At 42.7% G+C, this 25864-nt stretch overlaps 1 protein-coding gene across 2 annotated transcripts in view; it reads right to left on the bottom strand.

Annotated features, from left to right (window-relative positions):
* Nucleotides 1-25864, bottom strand: part of beat-IIIc (beaten path IIIc) — a 65520-nt gene that overhangs the window by 33946 nt on the left and 5710 nt on the right. For both annotated transcript variants that reach the window (XM_017251826.3, XM_017251827.3), the window contains exon 2: nt 22716-22854. In XM_017251826.3, the coding sequence (XP_017107315.2) occupies nt 22716-22770 (55 nt within the window). In that variant the 5' untranslated portion in view covers nt 22771-22854. The remainder of the gene's footprint in view (nt 1-22715; nt 22855-25864) is intronic.

Consider the following 25864-nt stretch of genomic DNA (forward strand, 5'->3'; position numbering starts at 1 on the left):
ATTCTTTGTCTTTTCTGGACAGTGATCCGTGTCGGGGCAAGACTAGAGTCAAGCTTATCAATCATGTCAGGGTGTTGTGTCAATTGTTTCCATTTAATGTTCATAATTTATTACTCATGTTTATTACTCTGTAATTACCTTTCAGTTTTCCTCTTCCTATTAAAACTTTTACTAATTAATATTTTTGAGATAAAGTTGAATCTTTCCTATCAGAGTTTCCACTGTTCTTGGCCTATTGTTTCGGGCCAGAGCTGTGTGCCTTCGTTCTGCCATCGATTGACATACATAGTCCCTCTTCTAATGGATTTTTTCACGCCAACGACTACGACAACGACACAGTTTCAAAGAAGCCGAGTGTTTGCCTTGTTTTCCTTATTTGGGAAGGACTCTGGTTGGGAGAAAGTTCTGGGCTCTCAGCGACTTACCTGGAAAGACAAAGAAAGCGAAAGAATAAGAGAAATGTTGATTAAAGTTTCAGGTACAAAGTTAGAAATTAAATTTAAAGTTTGACTTAAACTACTTTCCAACATAGGGAGGAACAAGTCTTGAACTAATTATTTTCTAGTTGGTAAGAAAACACAAATATTAGATGAGAAAGAAGTACTATCGGAGAGGCGAGGTCCATGGCCCTTCAATTGAAATTTTTTGATATATTTATGGACTGGTTGACGTCTTTTCGATGGAGACTTTTATCAGCTCTGGCCATGCTCGGCTGTGAATAATAATTTCTAATTAGAAGTGAAACAGAAATAGAAGTGGAAATATGGGATGCACTTTATCGCAGCTGTAATCTGTCAGATGGAAGAGTCACTTGGGGTCGCTTTAAAATAAGTTTAGTCGCAAGTGGAGTGACTTTCTATCTTCGGCTCGGGCTTCCCTGGTCGTTGTTGTTCTCCTCGTTTTGTTATTAAAACTGACAGTTTTATTTGTCAGCATCTCATCCTCCACTCCACTCTTATGACACTTTTTTCAGTACACCCGTACCCTGCCGTATATGAATATATTTTATTTTACATTTCCACCACCCCGCTCCTCGTTTTGCTTCTGACACATGTCATGTGCTCGCCACGCCCCCGGCAAGGAAGTGCGGAGGCGGGGATGCACAAGTGTGTAAGACAATTGATTTTTTGTTGTCTGCTCTACGAATCTATAAAAATAAACTCCGATTTCGGGGTGTTCAAAAAAGAAGGGAAACTCTATGAAAAACCAGGGGGAATAAGGGAAAGTGTTGAAAATTGAAAAGTGTTTTTGGTGGAGTCTCTGACATTGGCTTTTGTAGGGCGATCAGTCTTTTAGCGAGGGTTTTCAATGCATTTAATGGAAAATCATATTCAAAGCCCCATCACTTCATTTTCTTTCTGTGGAGAAAAGTTTTCTTACTTTCTCACTACTTTTCTATAATTTCCAGCTTTTATTCGAGTGCTTGTTTTCCGTGCCTTTCTCTGCTTTCAAAACAAAATTATACTGCTCTTTTAATTAAAGTCTGAGTTGTCATTGAGGGATTTGCGTTTCGAAAAGGAGAACCAGAAAGAGTCAGTAAGTACATGAATCAGAGAAGTCGAGCACCCACAACCCCACTCCAACGGACCTCTTGTTTTTATAGTCAGTTTTATGGGAGGCTGCTGCACTTTTTAAATGCTCCACTAATGCCTTCGAGTTCTGGGCTAACTCGATGGAGAAAATGTGGGGGAATTTAAAGAAAATGGGAAACACTTTTCTCACCTTGCCGTCCCATTTGATTTTATTTGTTATTTTTCCTCCGCGCTTTTTGGCTTTTATTTTTTCAGTCTTTAGACTTTTGTTTTTTTTTGGGGTCATGTCTCTGTCGCTGCCTATTAACTTTTTGTGGTCGAAGACATCCGTTGGAGGTTGACAAAATTAGAAAATAGAAGGCACGTGGGCGGGGTGGTTCGCCTTTGTGTCAAACGAATTAATAACATAAAAGTGTCAGGCCTTAATTATCATAAATAGACAAATGACAACAAATATTAGACGACCCATTTGTTGTCTCTTCAATTTTTCTGAAAAGTGCGAAAAAGAAAATAGTCCCTGCCTAATTATACACTTCCATATATCTTTTAATAGCCCCTCATTAGTTGGAATGGCTTCGACACTAATTCGCCGGCGTGACATTCGAATTTATGAAATTACAATGTCCCCAATTTTCCCCTCTTGTTTTTCTGCTTCCCTGAATCTTAATTAATTGGCTGGCGTTTCATTGATTTAATTAATATAGGAAGGTCTTAATAAACTGATTATGGAGTTGATATCTTAGTTAATTTCTGTATAAGGTGCATCTTGAAAAATCCATAAAACAAACATTTATAAGTGTTATTTTCTGCATATCCTCCATGGGGACTTAATCATTAAAATTCACTTTGCGCCTGCTTTAAAATCAAATTTTTGGAACCGTAACGAAAAGTTGGGGAAAGTGTTGGGGAGATGGGCAGATGGGGGGATGTTTTAGTTGTTGAGCATATGCTGGCCGTTCTGAGAGAATTATGTGGCGCAAAAAACTAAAACAGGCAAATTTATGCGTTGTGAAAAGTTTTTTCCTTTTGCAGTTGGCTGCCAGAAGACACGGCATACTTATGGCACCCACTGTCCAGCCTTTAGAGCAAATTTTTTATTTTTTTTTCTGGAGGGGGCACTGAGGACGGCAAATAAATTTTTCGGCGTTTCCCCACTTTTCTCTGAATCACGCTCTCTCTTTCTCTGGGCAAAGTATCCCCTCCTCCAGGACAAAATGAGGCGCAACGAAGCGTATGACAAACAGATTTTTCTCAAACACAAATCTGTGCTCTGAAAAGAAAAGAAAGGCAAGAAAAGGCGCTGCGAGAAGGCAAGAAAAAGTGTAGGAATTTCCATAAAATTAGAATAACAGCAGCCGGAGCAGGGCGGCCAGTGCTGGAGGAGCAGCATAGATTCTTTACCGCCGACGGATAGCCCAAAATTTATGAGAAGCGCCAGCGGAAGGCAAAAAAAAAAATATGCAAAGAACAAAAACAACAACGACGACAATGCGGCCTAAAAAATGTCCAAAGTCAAAAAATTACACTGAGAGGAAAGGTTTTTTAGTAAAGTTTCAGCTAATAAAGGTTTTTTAAAAATTGGAAATTGGAAAATTGGACCTTCTTAAATTTTAAACTGTATTAAAAAAATTATTTGTATTGTTGTAATATCATAGTTGTATTAAAAACAGTGGCTCTTACAATCAAATGCTACCATACGGGTCGTATACTTAACATTTTTTTAACTACTTTTTAAGAGCTATCACTTTAACTTTTAAGTTGATCATTTTATGATTATTAATAATTTTTTTTTTTTTTAGATTCTTTACATGTTTTTGTATATTTTATTATTTTCTCTATGTGCATTCACACTAGAAAACTATGAAAAAATTCGCCATTCCCAGAGACACAAGAAAATTGTGTAAAAAATAATTGAAGTCGAAGCAGGGACAGATTTTACACACGCACTGTTGGCCTGTGATTGGGGTACTGGGGAGGCGGCAGGCGGGGCAGGCTGCCAAATAAAATATTAGGGCACAGGCAGAACCCTTTTTTCTCATGTCCTCCGTGTCCTCCCCAGAGATTTTTTTATTTCGCGAAATGCTAAATTTTTTTTTGGCTGTTTCTTTTCAATTTGTTCAGCGCCAAGTTTCGTGGGAGAACTTACGGTAAGTAATTTATCTTGACAGAGGTGGCTTGGCAGCATACTTGTGTGAAAAAGTGTGAAAAAAGGGGAGCGTTTAAATTTTATTTTAATTTGTTTGATTTACGATTTACCTTAGAGACTATTTGAAATTAATTTAAAGGTATTTATTAGCCTGATTTTTAGTTCCCTATTTTATATATTTTTTATCCAACTTTTTGGGTATCTATACCTTCAAATGGTTTTAGACACTTTTGTTCTTTGAACTTTTCATTTTTTGGCTGGCACTTTTTATTTCCCTTCGGGTTTTCTATCGTTTTTCACTCCATTTTTAGTTATTTTATTTTAGAAGATTTTTCGTTTTATTGCTACGTTGTTTGTGGTATTTTTTGGTGATGTTTGGCCTGGTGTAACTATTTTCCCTCTCACTATATATCTCTTTTTTTTCTGAATTGGAATTACAAATTTTTTATTACTTTGCGGGGAACTCTCCTTTTTCCGTTTTCTTCCTTTTTTTAGTGGCCTCTGGTCTCCGGGTTTTTCTGCATTTGGATGGGTGTGTGTGGGGTCAGTGTTTTTTCATAAATCTCCAAATTGAGATTTATGTTAGTTTTGCATATTTTAGCCATGTCCAATAGCGGTTAGCATGGGGCGAGCCAAAAGCTTTAAAACTTTTAGTTTTAGTTTTGGCAGCGAGGTGGGGCGGAAGGGGCTTAATAAATTAGTTTGCGGTCGAATTGTCGCTCTTTCTGGCTCTTAACTTTTTGATTGCCGCTGGCGGTTAGTTGACAGATGGCCGGCAATTAGCCGAGAGAACCGCTGAGCAGTCATAGTTCTCGGATTTCAAAAAAGTCAATTTCGGAAGTCCCAGTCCATCTACATGCCATAAAAATGATCTCTTTCAAGTCAATAATTTTGATTTCCACTTGATGGCTTAGCTATTCAAAATGTTTCCAATATTTATGCAAATACTCTTAATCCGCCTCCAGAACTTGAGCTCATCGCATAAACATAAGTATTTCTATTGGGAAGACGCGCTCCCTTTTCCATAAAATCCTCGAAATGCGACCAGATGTTTTCCTGACGCAATCTGGCTGGGGAGAGAGACGGCACCAGAGCCGGAGACAGAGAAAGCGTCTGGGACGGAGGAGTGAGAGGCCTAATAATCTGTACGATTTGCCTTTTCGCCTTTTGCCAGGAGATTTATTACCGACTCGTTGCGGATAAGAGCAGTGCAAAGTCGCAGGCGGGGGCTGGCCGGGGGATAAGATATATATCCGACTTGGAGACTTGTCTCCTTGTTTATGAATATCTTGTGTCGCATCCACTGCAATGAAGTCATTTGGAGACACTTCTGTTTCGGCTGCTGCTGATTTGGTTATTTATCATTATTTCTTTTATGACGCCATGTGATACAATATTTATGCGCTGCGAGGGCTGCCCAAAGAGTTATGGCCGGCACTTGACATTGACACAGTTGCATAAATCAGAGGGGCACTGGCAGGGGTAACCCTTTCTTCGGCCTCGTCGGAGAAAAATTCAATCTCATTATGGGCTGTCAGTTGGGCAGGCCAATCAACGATGCCATTCGAATCTAATTTGATGGGAAACCCACAATCAACTATCTCCTTTGGCAGATTGATTTAAATATGGAAAGCCCGGGACGCTCTCCCTGGAAGGTTTGACAAATCTTTTGGAAGCTCGGAAAACTATTAGCATACGGGGGCTTACATGAGCGAACCCTCAATAGACCCACAGACCCTGCCTCTTCCACTGAAGACCCCCCAAGGCGCTAACAAAAACTTTCAGACAAGTTAATCATTTGCGGGATATTATCAATCCATTTTAGGGGTTTAGGCCAAACGCTTTTCACTGGCAATGAAGAAAGAAGGGATTTGTGATTTAATTTGTTCTACACTGCAAAAAAATAATCTTTCTCTGTACGTCTCTGAACTGTAGAGAGAGTATATCCCCCTTCGCCCTTGGAGTCTTTGATTCCACTGCCACATTCCATTGTTTTAGCCACAAGCCCCCTACTTTTTGGCCCTAATATCCCGGCAGATGGAATTCGGATTATAGTTCGCCTCTGCGTGTGTGGGATTTGGGCACATCATTACTGAAAACTCCCAGAAGTAAGCCAGGACTCGTGCCTGGGACCGACCCATATGTGGTGTCAGGAGCGTGAGTGAAAGAATTTCAGGGGACGGACCCAGACCAAGCGGAGGGGAGCTGCTATGACTACCATAATAAAGCTTATAACACTTTGCATTTACTACTCCAATGAAAATACTCTAACGATGTGTCGATGAAATAGGAAGGCATTTGGAAAAAGGATATTAGTCTGCAAAAAAAAACAACAAATTCTACGAAAAGCTTAAAAATATTGATGGAAAACTCTTTAGAAAGTTAAAAACCACTTTTAAAAAATATTATTTTCATTAATCCTTTGGGCTTCCTTCAGTGTAGTATAGTCTCGTTTCGTCTACAATTATTCCCACATATGCCGGTCGAAGCTCAAAATTTGTTCAAGCTTCACTCTGGGATTAAAATTTGCAAATCAACGAGCTGGGCCAGGGATCAGGCTCTCGGACCCCGGGTCCTGGACTACGATTCAAGACCCCTGGCTGGGCATGTGTGGGTGTTGGCTTAGATAGCGCTGGCTGGGCTTTGGGCCACTTGGTTATTGCGGTCTGAGAAGTTTACTGTGGCCTGACTCTGCGGTCAGGGGCAGCCGTTTCCAGGACGCATAAATCCCGACCGAGAGCCAGGAGATTCCCATCAAGGACCTTATGCAATGGTCATTGAGCTGATTACGACTAAAGAGATTGAGATTGAAATGCAGCCCCTGCGTTGGCAATACTTGGCAACTAATGAATGGAAATTATAATTTTAGAGGAAACTTAGCTTTAAGGTCGGATATTGAAAGTGTCGTTTAATGTTATACATTTTTGATGTCACATTTTAGTGCTTCACAACCTTTCCAGGCATAACCCGAAAGCACAAAATAACAATAATGTGATTTGAATTTTCCGCCGTATGCTTGGCCCACTTTCCCTTCACCGCTTTGACCCCCGTGGCCGGCATTTTGTGCTGATTTAACACTTTAAGCCTTTTGCCACTGTGTGGCACTCAACGAGATGATTTATGGCTGGAAACGGAAAAGCGAACGCCGACTCACAAAAGTATGCAACACATATACAAAGTTATAAGTGGGCGGGAGAATGGTTTCGGGGAGAGTACACTTTGAAAAAGTCACAATAAATAAGCAACTAGCTGGGGTTAAGCATTCTCCGGCACACAAACATTCCATATTATTTTTCTTTGTGCAACAGCCGGCGAAATGTCGACGGCAAGTCACTTAAAAATGGCTGAGCACAAGGTGGGCCAACACATACAAAAATGGGAAAAGCGGGAAAGTGGCAGCAGTGGAAAATGCGGATGCAGACCCGTCCGAGCTGCACTTAAAATGCAAGGCAGAGCAGCAGAATAAGAACTGCGGAGCATAAAAAAGGAGGGAAACCCAAAAATATTCCACAAAAAATAAAATAAAATTAGTAAATATGTACGAAGTTGTAAGGCAGTATCCTGTGAAGAGAGCAGGCGACAAAGCCAAAATAAAATAAACGGAAATATGCTGGGAAAAATAAAGGAGCTGCTTTAAAAATCTCCAACCTGATGCAAAGTGTTTCCCCCGAGAGGGGCTGCCACTGACGGGGGAGTGTGTGGGGCGGGGCAGTGTGGAGTGGCATGAGCAAACACTTTCAAGTGCATTTAAAGTGCGGCACCAACAGCAGCAGCAGCACCCTCGAAGCCACTCTTTCCTTCACTCGCCCCGCCAGCCGTTAAGTTCAGACACCCACTTGAGGCGCCCATTGTCAACCTGCCACCTGCCACGCCCCGCTGCCCTGCTGCCACTTTCCGTGTTTGTTGCCAATAATATTTACACTAAAAAATGTGCAACGCTTGCAACAGTTGCCTTCCCAGACAAAGTGCACGAGTAGGCAGCAAAAAATGAGAAATCCGAAATCCGGAAACGGATTCCGACTGTGCCGGGCCAAGTTCTGGGTGCAACAGGGCAACAGTTTGCCGGCGTTTTGTGCCTAAATATTTTCCAGCCCAAGAGATTTCCGGCAAAAGCTGTTACCGTCTGAATTTCAGGGCCTTTTCCGCCTGCCGCCCTGTGAAAAGCTGGCTAATTTTGGGACCTAATTTGAGCCATCCTGTTGGGAAAGTTCGCACCGAAACCTAGTTGAGAGGATTTTTGTCTCATGTGGTTAGCCGAGAGATAACTAGCCCATGTGGGGGTGTGGCAAGCAATTAAGGAAGAAAGTGATTAGGCTCCGGAGGACAGTATCAAAAAGTTGAGCCCACTTACAGCAGATTAAATAGCTCCAAAGTAATGAATATGATAACTTTAATACAATATCCTTTGTATCCAATAAGGCAGATGTCCTCTGACTTGATATATGTGTGCTATATGACTGGCCACGATTTCCAGCCAACTCATAACCAGAAAAAATGGGAGCCTCCCCATCCAACATTTTTCACACGCCATTCGTTTTCAATAAGTTGCAGCTCGAAATTAGGGGAAAGTTGCCACAGCACATTGATGATGCACATGTGTATGAAAATATATATTTTTTTTAGAAATGTAAATACACAAAGAGTCATGCTGACTCTCCGAAAAAAAGCTTGTGTAATGCGAGGCGCAAATTGTTCGCAGTCAGCTATGAATATCCAACATCCCCCAGCCATTTTTTGTGCCACCTCCTGACTAACGAATTGAACTACCAGACAACTCCACCTTTTCCAAGTTCCAAGTTCCGCGTTCCGAGGCAGCCTCAACAGATTGCGGCAACTTTGTGACGTTGCGGAAAGGCAGGCATCAACCCCACCAAAAACAAAAAACCCTCGGAGCTGGGATCTGGGGGCTGGGAAACCTCCAAGGAGGAAAAAATAGAGGAAAATACAAGTAAAGTATCAGCCATATATGTAAGGCGGAGCTGGGAGACTGGTGTGTGCGGGAAGATGTCGGCTGCTATAAAAATTACTTTGTTTGCCAGCTCCTTCCTTGTGCAATTTTATTGAGCCTCGAACAGTGGCTGCCAAAAGTTTGCAACTGTGATTCGGTCTGAGATTTCTCAGTTGTACTGGGCTAGTTTGCCATATTATTTTTCCTCCTTATTGCCCAATATATATATTCTCATATGTGTGTATATAAACCAAAATCGTAAAAGTGATTTTGTGACGATTCAGCGACTTTTCGGAACACAGGTAAAGGTACAGTTGAGTTTGATGGCAGTCGGTGGATGGTGTTCTTGTGAGTTAGTAGAGAGAAATGGTTAAACAAGCTCCTCGGTGATAGAGGAGAAATGACTCTACTTCTGGGAATGGCATAGTTTGGCTTAAAGAGTTGCTGAGTTGGCTGGGAAATTGTGGCCATAAAGTCGGAAGTTTTCTGTTTAAAAGCTAAGGAAACCATATGTGTATTAAACTCACTCCTTTGACCTTGACTGGTTGCATTTCATGCGACTCCTCCACGGACTTCTAATTAACCCGTTCGGGGTTAAGTCAACGTCAACCCCTCGTTTCCACCCTCAACTGGCTTGGTCTGGCCCCACTTTCTCCCCCACTTTCGACTCTTTTCACTCTTCGGTCGCCTTGGGTCATGGCACATATGTTTTTAATTATAACTTCTGCACTTCTGGCCCCCTTCGATCCGGACCCAGACCCAGTCCAGACATTGCAGAATTCCCCTTGTTTGCTTTTTTATGGTTTCTGGGCCGGGGCCGGAGCTGGAACCTGGAGCCTTTGTTCCACATTTTACTCTCTCCGAGCCGATTTTTTGCGATTCTTGCCATAATTTTTAGCAAATTTATGTTGCGTTACATTTACAGCAAACGAGACATTTTATAGCAGATCATCAATCAATTTGTCAGCTTGGGGGCTTCGGGGGACCACGCCCTTTATATAATTAAACATTTGGCACCGCGGCCAAGCAGCCGTAAAGCTATTTATAGGGCGGCCGGGAAGGCAGCCGGAATGCGCTATAAAATATCATTTTATGGCAGTGAAAACCACAGGCGCCTCAGCCCAAAAATACGGAAAAATAGAGGAGAAATGTCAAAAGGCCTGGATGATGGAGGTTGCAATTGGCGAGAAAATACGGAACGGCAGCTTGGCAGCTTGTTGCAGTTGCCATGCGTCGGCAAACTTTTGCCACATTAATTTCTGCTGCAAAAAATACGAGACTCCCCCTCACTCTACTCTACTATGCCACTCTCCCCCATAACCCCTTTTTGTTGAACAAGTCTGTCAATGTTGCTGCCGCTGTGCATGCTACATGCTGCATGCTGCCGCCGTGACAAAGGCAAATAAAGCGAGTCGTTGGTGCTGCTGCTGCCACCGAATGGAGACAAATGGCAGGCTGCTGAAAGCTGTGCAAAGTGTGTGCCGAGTGTAATTAGACAAACATTGGGCCAGGCCAAGACCGAGGCCAATTGCTAATTGCTTCAATCAACAAAAGTTTTCAAATTTACGCTCGCGACAAACTTTGCAAAAAGTGTTTTTTAATATGCAAGCCGAGGGGAAAATATGAGTTGAAGGACACTCGAAAAAATTTTTATAAAATCCCAAAGAAATGGAAGGACTTTGAGAAGTACTTCTGATAGATTAAAGACTTTTATTTGAAGCCCCTATCTGTACCAATAAACTTCTCACTCAAAGCTTCTAATTATTTTTTTTTTTTTGAGTGCACTATAATATTGCACACTTGTCTGCTTTTCCAGACCTCTGTGGCATTGCCTCTGATCATTTTTGTCGCATTCTGCGTTAATGACAGGCTACGAGGCGCGGCTGTTTCTAATTGTTTTAGCACTTCCCGACTCGGAAAATATTCGGAAAAGTGGGTGAGACTCATCCGGGGGGCATTGTTAATGGATATTTTCCTCGTCTGCGGTCGGGCAAGTTCAATTTTTGGACAAAGTGTTAATTACACCAGCCAGTGACAAATTTTGAAAGATTCCTCTGCCAGCTGACAAACGATTTCGAGGTTTCGGGGTCCAGAGGTTGTGGTTTCGGCCACAGGACACCGAATGTGGAGTATTTGAGGGGGCTGTGGCCGAGGCAGGGGGAAGTGCCCCGCTGAGGAAGCAAATGAAAATGTTCGGCCGGCTATTTCCCGGCAATTTAATTGTTGCTGCTGATGGAGATGTTGATGAGCTTGTTGTTGCCGCTCTAATGCTGTTTAGGTTGCTGCTGCTGCAACTGTTGCTGAGGTTTCCATTGTTAATGTGTCTGGTCAGGCTGATGCATTTGCCAGCTTTGCTCGAATAACTGATTTCCACTCCCTCTATTGTAAATTACCAGGCCCAAACACGAGCCCTTTCCTAATGAATAAATTTATGATATTTTAGTGCCTCATTGCCCTGAATATTTCACCAGCTCACTGATCAAAACTGTAAAGCCCCTCAGCGACTGCAATATTTATAACCCCCGGTAAGTAATTTGCCAAAAGTCAGACCATGTATTCTCGACATTTGGGCCACAGCAGACCCGCCTCAGAACGTAGTCACGTTGCCAACATTGCGATAATTGCGTCTAATAACTTTTGATGGCTGTAATTAATCCCCAGTGGCTGTCGGACCCCTTTCGGAGGAGCCATCCGCATCTCTGCCGATTCTGTCAGCCGTGAAACTGACACGTTTCTGGTATTAAGTGGCACATTGAATAGTCCAAATTAATACCCGTGCTCCCGGGTTGTTATCTTCGATACTCCGTGCTTATAGGATTAGAGCTGCTCGATGGACTAAGTGGACGATGCGGATCATCCTGTGGGTGTTCTTGCAACACCTGCACTTTAAGGCCTCATTAAAAGTTAACAAAGACTTTCTAGCGATGTTTACAGTAGCTTTTCAACCATGTCTTTGTTTCAAAGAGCGATCTTCAAAGACTCCTCTGCCATTTTCCAGCCCGAGCAATCAAAATGGGGGCGTAACCCTCTCGAGGTGACGGCTGCCTGGATGGGTGGGTGGCAAAGGAAAGGAACATAAAGTGAGCAAATGTGCCATAAATTAAAACTAAATGCCGGTCGCCGCTGTCAAAGGCAGAAGAAATGCGAAGACGAGCGGCGACTGCAGGCACTGTGAAGATTAACGCTCGCACACACACACACACACACAACCGCACTGCCACGCCCACAGAGGGGCGTTGACACCAACACACACACACATGCTAACACATAGATACCCCATCATAGATGTCAAGCATTGGCCGGAATGATTTACGGCTTGGCATAGGGGGAAAATTGCGCATACGCCGCGTGGCCGCCAAGAAGAATTTGTTCGCCCATTTTTTCTACTGTTGTTCGCTGCTGCTGTAGCTCATAAATTGTTCTCAGGAAAAGTATTTCAATTCAAGCAAGAGACAACGGGACAAGAAGTCGAAACTGAAGATACTCTCCACTAAATATTCTTTCAAAAATTAAGAGTACTTTTATTCTATTGGATTGTTTGAGGATCCATTGGAAACTTTGTTTAAATTTGCATTAAAAAGTAGGAGATCCTGGAACGGCCTACGCAGAAACTCTGCCGTTTTGGGTGGTCGGCTGTGTCTCCTGCCATTACTGTGGTGGCGACACTTGGCAGACATTTGGTCATTTGTTGGCACAGCTTGTTGCTGGCGGAGCAGTGTGGAAAAACCAGGCTGACGTTTGGAAAAAAGTTTGCGCCACATCATCTTGTTAGCATTTTGTCAGCCAAGTTGTCACACTCGCTTCGGCGCAAGATCTCTACTCGGCTCCCCTGCAACAAGTTGGCAACAAAAGGAAAGGGGGTGGCAAGGGGTTAAGAAGCAGGGCCGGGGTATGATGGCTGGATGGCAGAAGTACTGAGCAGAATTACGGTGCAATGGTTTTCCTTTATACGAGTACACTCGCACCCCTATCCCGCATGCACTTTACGCCTCACTTGACTTACATTTGGGGCACCAACGACAACGAGAGATGATGACGCCTCCGCCTTGGGCTCCAGCTGCCTTTCCTTCACCCCCTTGGGTTCTTGTTTGGGGCATCCTTTATCGGGCTGTCGCGCAAAATCTTTAATTGTCGCGCAATTTTCCAGTTACTGCATTTGTCGCTCTCGCCCGCACATCTCACTCCTGGGCCCCTCCTCAGAATTGCCAAGGCATCCCATGTTTTCATTCACTGGCCCCACAGCCCGCACAGTGGAGCAAGCTATTGAGAAACTATTAAAGCATCCTTATGGAAATAAATATTTTTCCTCACTTTAAGCATTTTCCATATATTTTCCGCAATAAAAATTTGTCTATTTTTCCGTCAGCTTCCATGAATATTTCTGCAGAATTTTTATTGGTCAAGCCCATAAAATATTCAGAACATATTCAAATATTTATCTATAGCTTTTAATCACCTCCCGCCCATTCAAAGGGTTTAGTTTTACGGCATGTGGCAATCAGTATTATCTTTATGGGCGCAAACTCAGGAATTTAATAGGAATTTAAGTTCTTTGGTATGGAATGATATGGTAATAAAAATGAGGTGAGGAAATTCCAATGAGAACATAAAAATTATAGCTTATTTCCCATCCACTGTGCACATCCATTGAGGCATTCATTCATTCTCGATTCCCATTCGGGATTCTCATCTTTCGCAACTCGTTCTTCTCTTTCTCTTTTTCTGCTGGTTGCATTCATTTGGGGCGCCACTTTCCGAGGCAAGTGATATGCCCCCTGACCCTGCCACCGTCCTGCGCCGCCCCTGCACTGGGCCACGCCCACTGAAACTACCAATTAGGTGGCCAGGAGGCGGCGGCAATTTCAATTAAGAGAATTAATTGCGTGTGCGGCAGTCAGTTTGAAGTGTCTCCCGGGCGTCGAGAAGAACTGTCGAAGAATGGGAATTCTTGGATGGTCTGGATGGGCTAGATAAGTGTCACTTATCTAAATACATATTTACCTGAAGGGGCCCCTGGGCGGGAAACTTTGTATGCAACCCGCATATTGTCAAAAGCGGAAATTGCAGGAAGCTGCAGATTTTTATCGATGCGAGTTGACAGGCGCCAGAAGCAGCTCTCGAAAGAACTTCCCCCCACCTGCTGACACCGCACCACCCACAAGTCCTAACTGTAAAAAATCAGAAAAGCTTTCCCAACAATGGCTTCCGTTGGCTTCTGAGAGCATAGTTGGGAAACCGGAACTGAAGTTCCTCTAGAAATTCCAATTAAGAAAAGATCAAACGATCCAGCTGGGAAAACCACAAAGCTAAACACTAGGAAAACGCAAATCAGGGAGATGCGGGAAAAGCGAAGAGGAAAGCTAAGAAAAGCCATAAAATTTAGTCAATCGATAAACGGAGTCACAAGTTTTTCATCATCAATGGTGCAAGGCGGCAGTTCGAAACAATTCCTAAAAAGCCTTCGCCCATAAAAAGTACATTTTACGATCCTCACGCAGCCAACTATACAGCTAAAACCGGGGAAAGAGATAGCAGCAGAGTGGTCGAATGTGAGGGCGATAATAAGGCGAAAGGGACGGGAATAGCGAGTGTCAATGCTGATGTAAAGTGTCACTTAAAACGCGCTCAATATTTGATGGCCCGAAGACAAAATTGAGGCACCTCCGCAATGCAAATGAAAAAGCGATGCGGTACAGTGCGTGTCATGTATGTAAAGACCAGTGTCAGGAATAAGGTTGAGATCTGGATACAGAGAATCTATGAAGAATATCTAATACTTACTAATTACTTCTTACTAATATCGATTAAGATGGTTACCAAGTAGATATGAAGATGCTTACCTGAAAATAAATAAAAGAAAAAGTTAAGTTAGGATTTTTAAAAATACTTAGCAATCCTGCGACGTACTTAGGGTACTTTAACTACAAAGTATACCACCTCCCACCACCACGCTTTTTTCAGTCAATTCACACTGCCCCCGTCCACCTAGCCTCCGGACCCCAATCCCCAGGCTTGGAACCGAAAAAACCTCTAAACGATCTTCGGGCGAACAACGTGAACGCATTATAAAAATGTTTTACGATGTCGAGAACCCAAAGCAGCGTCGGAAAAACAAAACAGCGGAATAAATGCTGAGAAACCGAAGCGAGTTTTATTATGTCGTCGAACGTACCAGAGATAAGGTCAGTGGGGGATGAGGCAGGGACAGGGGCAGAGGAGCAGGGGGCGGGCATCCAGGGGCCAAAGAGCAGGGGCCCAGTGGATTGACCGCTTTGCATGTCGCGGGCTGCATTAAGCGAAACCAAAAACAAAGCCGATGACAGCAAATGGGGGAAAAATGTGGGGAAAGACACAGAAAGAAATATACTTAAGGTATAAAAATTAAATTAAATTTCCATAATAATATTTCAGAATTAAAAAAAAAGGAAAATAACAGTTTAAGATTACTTGAGCAACCATACTCCAAGCTTAAGTCCTATTGATAGCTCGTTCCATGTAGATACATTTCCCATATCAACCTATACCCTTATGATCTTTTTTAAATCCCCTAACTTTTTCTCCCAGTGCACTTGCAAAGGAACTACAAAGGAAACTCTGGGGGACCCAAAGCTGAGACCTGAAAAACGACGTCTGGACAAAAGCGCAAACATGAATCGCTGACGGCGGCAGCCTAATGGATACGGATATGGATTGGATATGTGGTATATGGATATTTATTCCAAGCGGATTTGCCAACTATGGATAAAAATTAAAAGTTAACCAGACAGCAGGTTTCCATACTCTTTAAGACAAAAGAACTTAATAAATGAAATAAACTCCACATGAAAGGCAAGAACAAAGTTGGAGATCTCTTTAGAAATTCTATATTGTTTTCAAGGTCTATTATGATTTAAGCTAAATTATTTAAATATTTTATTTTAAACTCTCTTATGGTATTTATATTTTTCTACCATTTGTATATTTTTCAATTTCTTTATCAAAAACAAAGCTTGGTCCATCAAGCGTTGGCGTTGTTGACCTTTGTCCCTTTTAAGACTTATCCCCTCATCCCCTTTTTATACCCTTGCAGAGGGTATTATAATTTTGTCCAAAAGTGTGCAACGCAGTGAAGGAGACATCTCCGACCCTATAAAGTATATATATTCTTGATCAGGATCACCTCCTGAGTTGATATGAGCATGTCCGTCTGTCCGTCTGTCCGTCTGTCCGTCTGTCCGTCTGTCCGTCTGTCTGTCTGTCTGTCTGTCCGTTTCTACGCGAACTAGTCTCTCAGTTTTGAAGCTATCGTCTTGAAACTTTGCACACACCCTTCTTTTCTTTGCACGCAGTATATAAGTCGGAACGGCCCGGATCGGCCGACTGTATCCTATAGCTGCCATATAACTGATTGATCGGAAATGGTATAACTTTGGTGTTTTTAGAGTTAGAGAGTTCAAATTTGACATGAGAGCTATTTTTGGCAAATTATTGTGACATGCCAAATTTCATAAGGATCGGCCGACTATATCTTATAGCTGCCATATAACTGAACGATCGGAAATGACCTAACTTTCGTGTTTTTGAAGATAGAAAGCTGAAACTTAATACAGATTCTATTATTGGCCAGTTGATCCGACCTACCAAATTTCATTAGGATCGGTCGACTATATCCTATAGCTGCCATATAACTGAACGATCGGAAATGGTACTTGGAACTTTCGTATTTTTGAAGATAGAAGTTTGGGACTTATTTTAGATTTTGTATTTTAGTAAATTGGTTTTATTATGATGTAATCATAAGGATCTGCCAACTATATCCGATGTTTGCGATATATATCCGGTTTTAACTGCAAGGGTATATAAACTTCGGCTCCGCCCGAAGTTAGCTTTCCTTTCTTGTTAATGTATTTTTTAGCCTGCATATGTGAGGGGCTTTTTAGAGACTTTGAAGGAGTGTTGTTGTTTCAGTTGTTGTTGGCGATTCAATTGAATGTTTTTTGCGGCTGGAGGACAACTGGCGACTCATCAATGCCGCGTCATCATCCTTATTTCGCAGAGGGATGATTTATGAAGAAACTACACCGAAAACAAGGAGGGCTGAAATTCAGAAATTGATGGAACTGTAACCCTTTTAATTTGTCTCGAATGGTCCATTTTTTCCAGTGTGGCTACCCAGCTATAAGTCCCCGATTTAACGATGACAGAACATATGCAACAGCAACAACATCGCCAGCAATAACAACAGAAAGAAGAAACTTCCACAGTGGCAAATTGAGTTGTTTGTTGTTGCTCGTTGTTTGCATTGAGGTTGTTTTTGTGATGTGGCAGTTGCGCCGTGGCTGCTGCTGCCGCTGCTGTTGTCATTGCCACATTAAGAAGACTGCCGCAGCTGGCGAAGAACACTGGCAATTGTTGTTGCCGTCGATGTCATCGATATGGGCTATATATTCCTCGAGAGCCCCACGATGCGAGACACGAGAGATAAAGATTGAGAAACAATAAAGATGTATGCGAATTAATTATGGGGTCAATAAATAATCAAATATTGATCGTACAGTCGCCTTAAAGCTCACATTCCTGCCAGCTTAATGGCTGTATATTTTTTTGTTGATAATAAACCATTTTGTTTCGGATATATTTTAGTCGTTTTTGTGCCATTGACGCATTTTTAACCGCTTAACAAGCACTCTAAATGTAGTGCCACCTCCATGCCCGCGTGCCACCCACTCGTGCCACCGATGCCAGCAGTAAGTGCCCCGCAATTCGCTGGCCAGCAACTTTCAACAACAGCAACAATGCAGCGTACACACAGCGATAACAACGATAACATTTTAGCACATAAATTACAAATTCATGAAAAATTTTATGCTCGTGTTGTGCACTCCATTTTTTTGCCTTTGTTTCTGGCTTTTCTGGCTCCCCTTGTCTTTTTTTAGTTTTCTGTTTTTGGCGGTAAACGTAACGAATGTTGCTGATGCCATTTATGTTGCTGCTGTTATGTGCCACCACACCGCACCACAGAGGGCAGCAGGGGGCGGGTAGCGGGCCAGGGAAGGTGGACAGATATCGCACATATACAGTGCACCTGGAATGGGATTGAGGTTCACCCAGAGTTGTCCGCAAAAGGTGGCGGCAAAGGTGCAGTGCGGTCAATGCGTTATTTGCAATTCATTGCAGCCATGGGAATCCAAATGGGAAAAGGCTGCCACAGGGGGTGGCATGCGGACTCAGGGAGTGTCGGAGGAAGGGGGTGGGTTAAAAACAGATGGAGCCGGCTAGGCGACACACGAATGCGGGGTTGGGGCAGCCAAAGAGACACCGGTTATGGTCCGCTTTCGGGCTTATGGCTTAATTTTTGTTGCTGTTTCTGTCGCTGCCGCTGCCGCTGTTGCTGTTTGTGCCACACATTTCGCAAGCAATTTAAATGCTAATCAATTTGCCGCGTTTCACGCTCCGCCTGCAACAGTACTCCGTGGCTGCGTGGCAATGTGCCCCGTGCTCGCAATCGAAACAAATCCTCCCGCCGAAAACATCGAGGCCCACAATTCAAACAAACAAAGTCGCCAAGAATTATGAAAAGGCCGGCCAGGAATGTTGCACACAGGGCCCGGTGGAAGCGGAAAGCCAAATGAAATAATAATCACAGCCAGGGCAAATAAATATAGAGTGAGGAGAGACAGATTCCAGGGAGACCTATAGATCACTAGAAATATATACTATTCAAAGTCTATTCTCTCCTTAAAGTTCCTTGAAATACCTTTAAACTTACACCAAAAACTATGCAGTTTTTGCATAACTCTGCTGGGGGTCTGTTGGCTTTTCTAGACCAGACCAAAAATCAAACAAGCTCTGGCCAGAAGGTTGAGGGGGACATTCCACCAAATGGACGAGAAAAAGTTATGACCGATGTGCAGGTTAAAAAAATGCAACACGTACCATTTGAATAAAATGTGTGGCGGTAGTACCAAGTGCCGCAGCGATAAGGGGAGAGAGTGGAAGTTACAGATAACGTCCAAAAAAATATTAAAAAAAAGTAGAACAAAGTTTGATTTATGAGTTTTATTTGTAGATTTGTAAAACCGGAACTGAAATCGGTTAGATAGAGGGACGGCATCACAAAAATACTTGAGAAGGCTTTTATTCACCAACATCGTCCGCTCTTAGAATATTTTTTGCTTCCGAAGAGGAGCTTAATTTGATCCAAAGATATCATGGAACTGAATGAAGGTAAGTTGAAAACTTCTTCGCTGATTTTTAAAAACAGCGCCCGAAAAAAATACACTTTAATAAGGATGATAAAAAAAGACTTTCAGCAGATGGAGTAGCGAATAGAAGGCAGCAGAAAAAAAGGAAAACAGGACCAAGATGAAATTGCATTATGTCGATTTTGTGGATTTTCCTATGCAAAGAGCAAAAACGGATGAAAAAAATAATGAAAAAAATGTAGACGAGGAAGAAGCTCCACTGCTCCGGCTGCAAGTGGCTCGAAAAAGTGCCTCAAGATGTGGCAACATTGGTCCAGGACAGCAGTTACTTTGCATCTTCTGGGGGGGACACAAGGACGATAACAAAAAAATGAGCAAAGTCAGTGAAGAAGTGGGGATAGGGAAGTTTTCATTGGTTTCGGCTGCGGACTGATGAAGCTGAAATGGCTGCCAGGTATCCTTTATCCTTTGTAGCCCGTCTCATAAAAATCATTCATTTGCAAAAAGCCAAATTGCCAAATGGCAGGACCATCGAACTGAATTGATAAGGAATGTTATGAGCTTTTCAGGATCTAAATAGAGTTCCGATTAAAGTACTCCTATCTCTGCTTCAAAGTCCACTGTGTGCTCTACTTTTTATTAATTTCATTTTTATTTCCTCTGCTTTATTGATATTGGATGCTGATCAATAAAAACACCATTAAAGTGTCCAATATTTCTTTGAAGTTGATGAATTGTTTCCAGAGATTAGAGTATTTTATAGCGCAGCCTCTGACAGGCTAATCTTTGAAAATAATTATTTGAATTTGGGTTGAATATTGAACCGTTTCTGGGAAAGAATACTTTATACTTTTGTGTGTGTATGTCAGACCACCCAAGACCTGAGTAAGCCACCTTCTAACCGACTTACAAGACCACAAAATTCTCCCCGGGCTTATCCAGTTTAAAGTTGAGTGCCTCGCCCAATTCCCCAGGGGATGATGCGGCAAGTTGGGCGTGTTTTTAATTGCCAAGGACAATTAAAAACAATTTTGCAGGCACAAAAGTTGGCAATAAATTTAATTGGCCCGCTGCCGTTACGCCCATTGATTATTTTCGGTATGGGCGGGGCACCAGGCCAGAGCCGAGCACTTTCACACCTCGTGACAAGGTGTCCTTGGGGCGGGGGCGCTACCACCGTCTTGGAATCGGAATTTGAACTGGCAAGGGGGATGGCAGACTGTAGATGGTTGATGTTGGTTTTTCCAAAAGGGGTCTAGGCTGGAGTACAGAGGATGGGGGCGGCAATTTATGCGGCTGTCAGTTGCAGGGGCAGCTTGGATTTTTATTGGCACCCGGCACGCAGCCAGAACTCGTTCGGGTTCCTCTCAAGTAATTGCATCGAGCACATAAATCAATTGAATTGCATTTTCATGCGACAAGTTTGGCCAACCCCCGATTGTCTGCAAGTGAAGTGAAAGCCAAAAGCTTCTACTTTCTCCTTTCTCGCCTTGACTGCCCCCCGAGCGTGGCATAATCAATTGAAATCGCAAGCAATGCGTCAGTACCAGTCCCAGTAATCCCCCCAAAACTTAAATTCAAACTCAGAGTCAACCCTCGGTGAAGCTCCCCCGATTTCCGAGCACGTAGCGAGATTATCGGCAACTTCGTTTATGGCTTATCAAATTAAATGATTAATGTTTTCTCTTTCGTTCGTAACGTCTTGTCGCTCCTGGAAAATGTCAGCAACAGTTTTCAGTTTCTATTTTCCAATTTCCCTTATAGCTGGAGTTTTTCTGTCTTTGAGTTTTTCCAACTTGGAGTTCAACTGCTTTTCGTGTTGCGGTTGTCGGTTTGGTTTCTCAAATTTTTCTCGAGACACATTTTATTGCCAAAGTTGTTGTCTGCGGCGACCTTTTATGTTTTAAGTTGATTTGAGGTTGAGGGGATAACTAGATAACTAGCATTCAGGTGTTTTTTGATCATCCAGTACTCTAGCTCCTCATGAATATCCTCTAAAGTTACTTCCTGCCTAGTTACTTGACATCACTGCATAAGTCCTTGCTCCTTGTCAGGCTGGCTGGCCTGAAATTTTTGAAATTCCATCAGGATACAGAGCCCCGATCCTCGCAAACACACACATCACATTAATCAGTCAGGGCGGACGGACAAATACGCACTCGAAATACGAAAGTATAACTCATCAGGGCACAAATTACAAAGACAAACGATGACTGACAACCGCAAGGCTTTTTCGGCTGTCCCACTGTGGGCTGGGAGATGGGAAGGTGGCCCTGGGGGCGCTACTGGGGTCACCACTTAGCACCCACAATCCAGCAGAGCTGCAGCGAAAAGGGAGATGAGAGCTGGAAGACGGGCGGCCCTGGGTCGCAGCAGCGTTTTTGTTAATTAAACAAATGCCGCAGTGACATGTGCACATCACGACGAGAGATGTGATGACTTTGCCGGGCTCGGTTCTGGTTTGGGTTTGGGTTTTTGGGCTGCTGCGGTTTGTGCATCTGCATTCTGGGTGGGGGTTGCTGGGTGGCACTGAATTCTGGCTGCCACACTCACACACACCCTTGGAAAGACACTGCCGGGGAAAATTCCGCTTCACAAAAGCGCACACAAATAACTGAGGAAAACAGGCGACATTGCCGACAATGGCTCTGCATTCAATTTAATTTATTTCAATTGCAACGGAATTATTACGACAGACGACAAAGTGCCGTCGCAGAGCAATTTGCTCAGCTTCCTCTGACACAGTCCTCTTCCCTGTAGTGTCCCCAACCCTCTTACTTTATCGCTTTTTTAGGGAATTGTTAATAAACAAATTCATGCGCCAAGAAAGTAAGAGCCGCCAGTGTCGATTTCAATTAAACAGACGCGTGGCTCCCGTTGGCCCCTCCAGTCGATAATGACCACAGTGGTGCAGCCCAAGGGGGGTCTGACATCCCCAGGAGCAGTGCCAGCAGAAACTTTCACAGCAGCCCGGCGGTCAGGAAGTTGCAGACATTTATTTCCTAAGAAAATGCACAATGGTTGGCAAGTCTGCATTGGCAAACTGGGATAAAGCTTTAAAGGCGATTTATTTTTTTAAAGAAGTGCAACCCTTTTAAGAATTAAATATTCTGTATTAAACGACTACCTTAAAGGAATTATTCAAAAAAATTATAAGATTAGGGAGGTATATAGAAACACATCTGGAAAGACTTTAAAAACATATATCTATCTTTCTAGCAAAGTTTTCTTGACTTTATCCTTTAAATACTATTAGAATTCTTTATAAAATTATAAAAAATTTTAACTATTTATATATTTTTTGTGTCTATGTTCCACTGTAAAAAAAGTAGTATATGGTCCCCAATTCCCTGGCCCATTCCGGGGAACTGCAATTTCGCAATGCCAACCCATCGTGGGTGGCCACTCAAATATCGCAGCCATTCTTGCTTTTATTTCGCACTGCTTTTTGCCATTGTTGCTTTTGTTGCTGGTGCTGTTGTTTGGCTTGCCCAGTTTCAAGTGTAAATTAATTTATGAGGCACACCATGGAGTCGGCGCCAGGCTGCGGTCACAGAGATCCCTGTCTCCCCAGCCCTCCGGCCGCCAATCTGACGGGCCCCAAAAAAGAGGGGAAATGTCAGCCAGAGTGTGAAATTTCATATTTGAATACTCGCCAAAACGTTGACAAATGAAGTCTGCATAATTGGCTAACATTCGGTTATGGAATTCGAGAGCTTTTGGTCAATACGGGAGTGCACAGTAAGAAATAATAGGGGGGTTGTAAAGAGTTTACCCTTTCAAGATAAGACTTTAAAAAGTTAAACCCTTCTAGATATACCTCTTTAATTTCTATTTATGATATCTAAGGAATGAAACTTTTAGATTTTATTAAGTTTATTTTATTTAGGAATAACCTTACTCACCTTTCAGTGTACCGATGAAAAACAGAGCGGCCAGTAAATTGAGTTGCCCGAACATGTTGATGGCTGAATGGGGCTTGCTTTCTGATTCTGATTCCGGTTCTGATTCAACGACCTCCTGTTCCTGCTCCTGCTCGGATATCTGTAATGAAATAAGGCGCAATGAAATACAAAAAAAAAACAAATATGTAAATAATTATTTATTGTTCTAGACACTCCTGTGAGTCACTCCAAGCGACAGAACAGACGGCAATTTGTTTGCTTGTTTGGCCGAGCATAATAGAGATATTTTTAGGAGGAGGGTTGGGCCCCACAGCCCCGAAAATAAATACAAAAAAATAATAGAAGCAAGTGCCACCAGCGGAAGAGCGCCAGCTGTCACCTGTGATCTGTTACCTGTTACCTGTTAGGCTATTACCCGTTACTGTCATCATTCAAATGTTATTTTCCAACGGCCCAGCCTGGTCTGGTATGGTCTGCTCTGGTCTGGTCTGGGCCGTGCCACAAATTGCTGTTTGACATGCCACCTGACGCTAATCAAAACTACACATGCACTTTTTGGGGGAATCCCCCTGGCCCCTAGAACCAGCCACTCCCCCGCAACTGGCCCCCTTTGTACGGCAATTAAGCTTGGTTTTGTGTTTCGGGGTCTGCTAAATTTTCATTACTGCGGCCCATTGTGTGGGGGCCGAGAAGGGATTTGAATTCGATTTGGAATCGGATTCGAACCTCCGCCTCCCTGTTCAATGATTGTCATCGTAGGTGTGACTAATTGTTGGTCATTTATCTTCTTTGCTTTCTTCTCCGGCTCCGATGCTTTTTTCTCCGTGTACCGGCCAGAGTGGAGCCTCTTTGTTTTTCGGTTTTCCATGGAACTCATGAATAATTTCCGTTCCAAATGGAAAGGTTGGGCTTTGCTTTATCTTCCTCCCTCTACCACAGAAGAATTTCCGTCGCCTTCTGTCTCTAATTGATAGATAATTGAAGGTCTCGGGTGCGGGGGCTGATCAATTGGCCAGAGGCAGTCTCCAGATGATGAATGAATCTGCCTGATTGAGTGAGGGATAAGATGGTGCTCAACCGGCACATGAATGGAGATTCTTTAGCCCTGATTCTGGATTCTGTGCTCGAGTGATGTCATCTAGAGATTTCTTGGTTAAACAGAAGTCTTTTTTCCTCCGAAGTTATCAATCGAAGAGGCCTTGCTTATCAGTGGCATTAATAAAGATTTGTGGGCTTAACCATTTAAGCCACTGTGGACTAATTTGTGTAGCATTTCAGTGAGGAATCTGCCTGTCAATTTTATTTCAAATACTTAATAAACAGATATTCAACTAGAACTAGGAATACTTCCTTGAAGTGTCACAATATCCGGGTCATAGCATTTTGATTGACAAATGCAAAAGACATTTATGGTGCGGATGGAACAAAATCAAATACATTAGAGCCTCGAAAGACTGCCAGTTCTGTTCGCATGCAAACTTTGGCCATTCAACTAAAATAAAAACTAAACTCCAACTAGTGGCTCTGACTAGCCCCACTATAGTGTGACTTGCACATCCGTGTATCTTCGGGTGCTCGTTTGTATCCGTATCCGTATCTGTATCTGCGCCTGTTCGCTGCCACCGTAAACAAGTCAACAAGGAGCGACTGCCATGGGCAACAGCCCCTCCTCCCCGCCGGTCTATTGTGTTGAATGTACACCCCCGCACCCCACCCCTCAGGACAGGTGCACAAAACTGTGAGCCCTAACATCACACACGTCTCATTTTCCTTTTTTTTTGGCTCGAAAGCAAACTAATTTCAAAGCAAATGCGATACAGTCACAAGTGACGGAGACGACTCCCCAGCCGGTTGTTGGGTTTCCTTTGGTGGCCCAGGTGGGGCAGGAGGCCGGGTGGTGGTGCTCGTATATCAGCCTGTCAGTGATACCCTGTCTGAGGTGTGTCCTTCTCATACTTCAGTTTACAAAATGAAATTTTAATGTGGTTCTTTTGGACAAAGCACATTAAATATTAGTCGAGTTATATTAAATTAAATATTTTAAATTATTAAACCCTTTTCTCACAGTGCCATTTATCTTTTAAACTGATCTTTAACCTTGCAACACTCGCGTGCTTTTTTTTGGAAGCCTCATTTGCATAATTCTGTCGTTAAGTGGCGGAAAAGTGTAATCGAATGAACGAGTAGATAGCAGAGTCTCGCCCACAAGGGCCTCCCTAACCTTCCTCAATTTGTGTCCTTAACAAAAAATTACAAGAAATGAGAAAAAATAAATTTAAAGACATTTTCGGCTCATTAGGAAAATCATTTGATACAAAAACCCAGCCCCCCTTGGACAAAAGTCAGGACAAACAATGAAAAAGCCATCGATGTCCTATGGAATGATATTCTGAGAACTTTTATTTTTCCCACTGTGGTTGAGGGCGTTTTTAGTTTCAACAGTGACCCCCTGATCTAACAAAGAAATGTGTAAAAATTCTATGGAAAATGAAATGTTGCCAAGGTCCTCTGTTCATTTCCCCACAGGCAGTGGAAAATTGAAAAGTTATCAATTACCGCTCCTCTTTGAGTGATTGACTTTCCGACTTTCCCTCTCCTTCGATTGAAAGTGTATAGTAGCATATGCCAAAAAATGTTTTGTTCTTCGGGCTTCCCCCTCGACAGCCGCACATCCGCACATTTTCCGAGCTTCATCAACTCAGGTTACCATTTCATGGCCCGAAGCGTATTGGGGTAATTGAATTTTGGTTTTTGGCCAAGCTCCTGATGAGCTGGAGTTTTGGTTTTGAATAACTGAGGTAGCAGCCGTGTTCAAATTACAAAATTTTGCCAAAAAAAAAAAATGCCACTATGAAGTGCAAAACGTTACCAAAAATCTATCTCGTATGAAAGTCATAAACACAATCCTAATTGGGTTTTAAAATAATGCACTGGCGTTTAAATTAATTGTAACTAATTGTGTATGTTGTCCAATGATTTATTCAAATAACCATGTTCAAATCACATCCAATAAGCGGGATGTTTATGAATATTAACCCACAACTCCACCACTTAATTCGACCTCACCCACTCAGCCACTTGACTTGATTGAAGGCAGATCAAATAGCCGAATAAAAATTATTCTAATGGGGATTAATTAATAAGTCTTT

The sequence above is a fragment of the Drosophila bipectinata genome, chromosome 2L (genome assembly GCF_030179905.1).
Source record: "Drosophila bipectinata strain 14024-0381.07 chromosome 2L, DbipHiC1v2, whole genome shotgun sequence".
NCBI lineage: Eukaryota > Metazoa > Arthropoda > Insecta > Diptera > Drosophilidae > Drosophila > Drosophila bipectinata.